Here is a 5,208-nt window from a genome sequence, read left to right as displayed (position 1 = left end):
GAGTTTGGACCTGAAACTTTTCGGGCTTGTAGTCACATTCATTATGAACATTCATAATTTTTTTCGGAATTTTTTGAAATATTAAAAAAATGTTTATTGACATTGGAGTACCGGGAGTACTCCAAGGCTGGGAGCACCGGATACTTTCCCGACCCTACGTGCCTCATCTCCTCACCCTCCACCGCCATCTCCTGCCACTTGCAGCCGATCCTCGACATCGTGTGCTTTCACGAGGCAAACACTGTCTTTACCTCGGCCTTCCTCTATGCGAGTTGAGAAGGTTAAGTTAGACCAAAACAGTGTTGATGGTCGTATAGAGAACCCAACTACAAGTAGATAGACTTAGGCATGGGCAACCCTACAGTCTAACAGGGCTTGGCTATTATAGGAGTTGTCTCTGTACACGCATGCTTGGGTCTGTGGAATTAGCTTTAATGAATATCTTGAGTACGAATTTAGTTATTTGTTATACAGGCAGTTATTGCGGAACCCAACAGGCTGGACTATATTTGCATCTTGTCGATATCTACTCAATTGAAATGACGCATTAGAGGCTGAAATTAGTGTGCTTATGGAAAGCTTAGCTCTCAGCTTTACAGTGGTCCAATGACACCTTCATATTCAGTCGGACTGGTCCGTTACTCTTGATATTGTCAGCTAAGTCTAGCTTTGATCGACGCATGTATGTTTTTTTTAATAAAGAGAGTCACCTCTCCGATTTCTTTTAAAAGAAACCACATCGTCTTACAAGATGCATGTATGGTTACATGTTGTTTGATATCAGAAAGCTCCTTAAAGGTCATGTGTTCATCCTTAGGAGATTAGTCATGAACAGACAAGGGTTGCCCCTAACTAATTATGGTAGATCCCATGGTACGCCTCATGTTTGTTGCACCATATCCCCGATTGTAGTACATGGTTCTCGTGGTAGCCGATTGTAACCCTATTATTATTACTTTTGAAACGGCGGCATAAGATTTGCCTCATCTATTAAATAAGGAGAAGTTAGAGGTTTACAAGTAACTCGATATCATGTCCTGACAATTACTCACTCAACACAATAAGCCCTAGGTGTTTAGCACCCGTGGTAACACAAATTCTAGCCTCATCAACAATTAAGCGCAACAAAGATGGGGGCGGCGCACTCTTGTGTCAGGAGGCCCTAGCATTCCTCTCATTCTAGAGGGTCCATTAGACAAGCATGGTTAGGGACGTCCTCGCACGTCTATTCGCGGTTCTAGCATCTGTCCTCTTGTCTCACCAAAGCCAACATCGAGTCCTCGTTGTGCCAAGTCAAAGTGTCATCGTGAGGAAGGCCAAATTTCTCAAGGACCAAACGCCAGAGTCGAAGGAGAAGCGACATTTGTAGAAAAGATGCGGTCTGGCTTCCTGCTCTCTCTTGCACAGTGGGCAAAGCCCATGGTTTGCCCATCCCATCTTCTCCAAGCAATTGGCCGTCCAAATCCGATCTTGGATCGCGAGCCAAGAAAAGAACTTGACTTTTGGTGGAGCCCAAACCTTCCATATCATGCGATCCATTGGGTAAAGAGTAATCCCAAGAAATTGTGCTTTTATATGCGGTGGATGCCGAATATATTCCATCATTCGAGTGCTTCCAGCGAATGTCATCCTCCACAAGTTCATCAAGAGGGAACTCATGCACAAGCATCCAAATAGTAAAAAACTGCCAAATGTGGGCAGCAGAGATGATACTGTTTCGTTTGATCTTGAGGATCTAAGCGTTATCTTTAAGGGCTTCGCGCACCTTCCAATTCTTCTTTCTCAAGGCTTCAAGAATGAGCGGCGCAATGCCCTTAGGCCTATGGCCAAGGAGCCATGGGGAGTCCCAAAATGGTGTCTTCGCGCCATTGCCCACAATGATAGTGGTGGAAGCATATAAAAAATCTAGGTCCTACTAGGTGCATGGATTTCCAAGCCCCACCCACAGCTTGTTAGGCTCTTTCCATTCATACCACGGCCAACAAAGGCCCAGAGCTCTCGTAAATTTGGCAATGTTGAGGACGACAAGGCCACTGTACTCATTGGGATAGCATACAATCTTCCAGTTGACCTTACTTTCAGCACCTGTCGTCTTGTCAGAGCCAGACCAAAGAAAATCCCGCTCAATTCTGTTGAGGTTTTGGAGGGTGCTCGGTTGGACGATGAGAGGTGTGATGGAGTACACCGCTTGGGAGGAAACAACCGACTTAACAAGCAATGTTCGACCAATTGTAGTTATAGTTTCTGGGAAAAAAAATACACACGGTGATGCCGCCTCAACTTCCGTTGTTCATCCTGCCCATGCTTCAGAAACTCAAATCTAACCAGCAATTCTTCGGAGGCAAGGAAGCCTAAGAAAATGCATCTGGCCTACAGATCGGGCCACGTTACGGCCGGCCTAAACGTCCGTCGGTGCTGGCCTGCGGCTGTGCGGCCTCAGTTCTGCCTCATCATTCCCACCGTGCGTTTGAGAAGCCAGGCTTATCTCTCAGTACTGTCTCAGCTGCCGAATTGTCTCGTGTTGGTCAAAGGCGATGGGAGCGCAAGATGACTGCGCACCGGTCAAAACGAGCGTGAATCGCCTTGGAACAACGCCGACTCCCCACCACTATTCGTACGTAAGGCCAAATGGTTGGTGTCCACGCACACATGGCTCCAGGCGCCCGCTAGCATGGAAATGATGAAAAAAGAGAGATCGTTCCATGTTTTGCCGATTTTTGCGTGATAAACGCCAAGAGAGATCGCTCAAGTTGGCCCTGTTGCAAGGAAAATTCAGGTGTTGGTGTTGGTGGTAGCGGCTCAAGCTGGAAGTTGCCTTGAATACGCCAAGAGAGATCGCTCAAGCAGGAAGCTCGCGGTATACCCGATCGAACAGGAGTCAGAGACTAACGTTGGACTAATGGGACATAAATTTTGGATGAGCTGACCGGGATCGATCTGCAGGTGCACGTGAGCTAATCTTTGGCTATAAATATGCAGGCGATGCACTACTCTCTTGCACAAGCCACTAAGCCACCACCACTCCACCACTAAAGAAGTGCAGGCAGCTAGCTAGCTAACCATGGCCGCCTCTGCTTCTTGCATTTCACTGGTGGTGCTCGTGGCTCTGGCCACGGTGGCGTCGGCGCAGCTGTCGCCGACGTTCTACGACACGTCGTGCCCCAGGGCCCTGGCCACCATCAAGAGCGGCGTCATGGCCGCCGTGAGCAGCGACCCTCGGATGGGCGCGTCGCTGCTCCGGCTGCACTTCCACGACTGCTTCGTCCAAGTAAGTTGGCCACATGCATGCATAGCCCGATAGCCGTCACGTACCCTGTTTTGTATAGGTTTTGCTTACTAAACACTATAAGCATGTGATGTGCAGGGCTGTGACGCGTCTGTTCTGCTGTCTGGCATGGAACAAAACGCTATCCCGAACAACGGGTCACTGCGGGGTTTCGGCGTCATCGACAGCATCAAGACACAGATCGAGGCCATCTGCGCCCAGACCGTCTCCTGCGCCGACATCCTCACCGTCGCTGCCCGTGACTCCGTCGTCGCCGTAAGAATATCATCTTACGATCGTGTACATCATCGATTGGATGCCATCGTTAACCGTTTGCTTCGTATCCTTCGCGTGCAGCTCGGAGGGCCATCATGGACAGTCCCTCTGGGAAGAAGGGATTCCATAGATGCAAACGAGGCGGCGGCAAACAGCGACCTCCCAGGCCCTACATCTAGCCGGTCAGATCTTGAGCTGGCATTCAGCAACAAGGGCCTCCTTACGGTCGACATGGTGGCCCTCTCCGGCGCGCACACCATCGGCCAGGCGCAGTGCGGGACCTTCAAGGATAGGATCTACAACGAGACTAACATCGACACGACCTTCGCCACATCTCTCCGGGCCAACTGCCCCCGGTCCAACGGTGACGGCAGCCTGGCGAACCTGGACACGACCACGGCCAACACGTTCGACAACGCCTACTACACCAACCTCATGTCACAGAAGGGGCTCCTGCACTCGGACCAGGTGCTGTTCAACAACGACACCACCGACAACACCGTCCGGAACTTCGCGTCCAACCCGGCGGCGTTCAGCAGCGCGTTCACGACGGCCATGATCAAGATGGGCAACATCGCGCCGAAGACGGGGACGCAAGGGCAGATCAGGCTTAGCTGCTCCAGGGTGAACTCGTGATTGAATGACGAGCTACTACCTAATAGTCGGCAGCGCTCGCCAGCACGACACCTGATGAATGAATAAGGCCACAGAACCAATGGCCAATATAAATACCAGCACTTGAAATGTGTATTTTATGTACGAGCAGCAGCAAATCATGCATGCATCCACATATTGTGTAACGATCGAATTCCCACTTTCTAATGCAAAGGCATGGAGAATTACTATCAATCCTACTTATAGTTGTATACATAATAATGAGATATAAACTTCTCCTTTTACATTTGGCATGACGTGGGCACAGAGAACTACTATCAATCGTAACACTTGTATACATAGTGAAGATATACACTTCTCTTTCGACATTTGGCAGGAGCTAGCCATGCTCGATTATTTTAGGAGAAAACTTTTATTTTTCAATGTTAGGAGAAAACTCCAGCATGTGCACTATCGTATGCGCTGCGCTCCCGATTCCTATATATCACCCATTGCGGAAGAAAGAAGCGCCTCATCGGTGCAAAATGTTTTTGTTTTTTCTTTTTCCATTTGTCCCGTGTTCTTTCTTCTCTGTGGTTCTCAATATTCTCCCATTTACCTTTTCATTTTTGTTTTTTAAGATAAAATATGTAAAAAAAATTCCAAAATTACGTGAAAACCTGTCTTCAAAGCTTGAGTAGGGCGTTTCGGTGCCCTGCACCTGGTTAGAAAAAAAATCGTAACAAATTCAAACAGTAATCAAAAAATTTCACAATTTTTTTGTGCGGTAGAAAATTTGATGCGTGAGGCCCTCTCCACATTTCAAGTCATTTGGACAGCTAAGCAGCTCTCAGCAAAAAAGACAAATCGGGTCAAAACAGTACATGAACAGTAAACATTTTTACAGACCCCCATTTTTTTGAGAGCTTCTCAGATGTTCAAATAATTTGAAAATTGGAGCGTATACCTCATGCATCAAATTGTTTACCACAGAAAAAAGGATTTTTTTTAATTTTTCTAGCATTTTTTGATTTTTTTTCGTTAGCGCGGGTGCAGATGAGCTCGGGTGCAGA

The 5,208-nt window shown here is 47.8% G+C and overlaps 1 protein-coding gene across 1 annotated transcript; it reads left to right on the top strand.

Annotated features, from left to right (window-relative positions):
• Nucleotides 1-2,993: 2,993 nt before the first annotated feature.
• Nucleotides 2,994-4,440, top strand: LOC125535662 (peroxidase 1). Its single transcript, XM_048698732.2, has 3 exons — nucleotides 2,994-3,268; nucleotides 3,365-3,541; nucleotides 3,623-4,440. The coding sequence occupies exons 1-3, from the start codon at nucleotides 3,062-3,064 to the stop codon at nucleotides 4,175-4,177; spliced, it is 939 nt and encodes a 312-aa protein (XP_048554689.1). The 5' UTR covers nucleotides 2,994-3,061; the 3' UTR covers nucleotides 4,178-4,440.
• Nucleotides 4,441-5,208: the final 768 nt, after the last annotated feature.

This window comes from Triticum urartu, chromosome 2A (assembly GCF_056163025.1).
Source record: "Triticum urartu cultivar PI428250 chromosome 2A, HENAU_Tu73, whole genome shotgun sequence".
Classification (NCBI taxonomy): domain Eukaryota; kingdom Viridiplantae; phylum Streptophyta; class Magnoliopsida; order Poales; family Poaceae; genus Triticum; species Triticum urartu.
Note: the sequence above shows the minus strand (reverse complement) of the source record. Positions and strands in the feature narration are given on the sequence as shown.

Coding starts and splice junctions, on each gene's coding strand:
- LOC125535662 (XM_048698732.2), top strand. CDS start 3,062: ATGGCCGCCTCTGCTTCTTGCATTTCACTGGTGGTGCTCGTGGCTCTG. Junction 3,269..3,364: donor TCCACGACTGCTTCGTCCAA/GTAAGTTGGCCA, acceptor TGTGATGTGCAG/GGCTGTGACGCGTCTGTTCT. Junction 3,542..3,622: donor CCCGTGACTCCGTCGTCGCC/GTAAGAATATCA, acceptor CTTCGCGTGCAG/CTCGGAGGGCCATCATGGAC.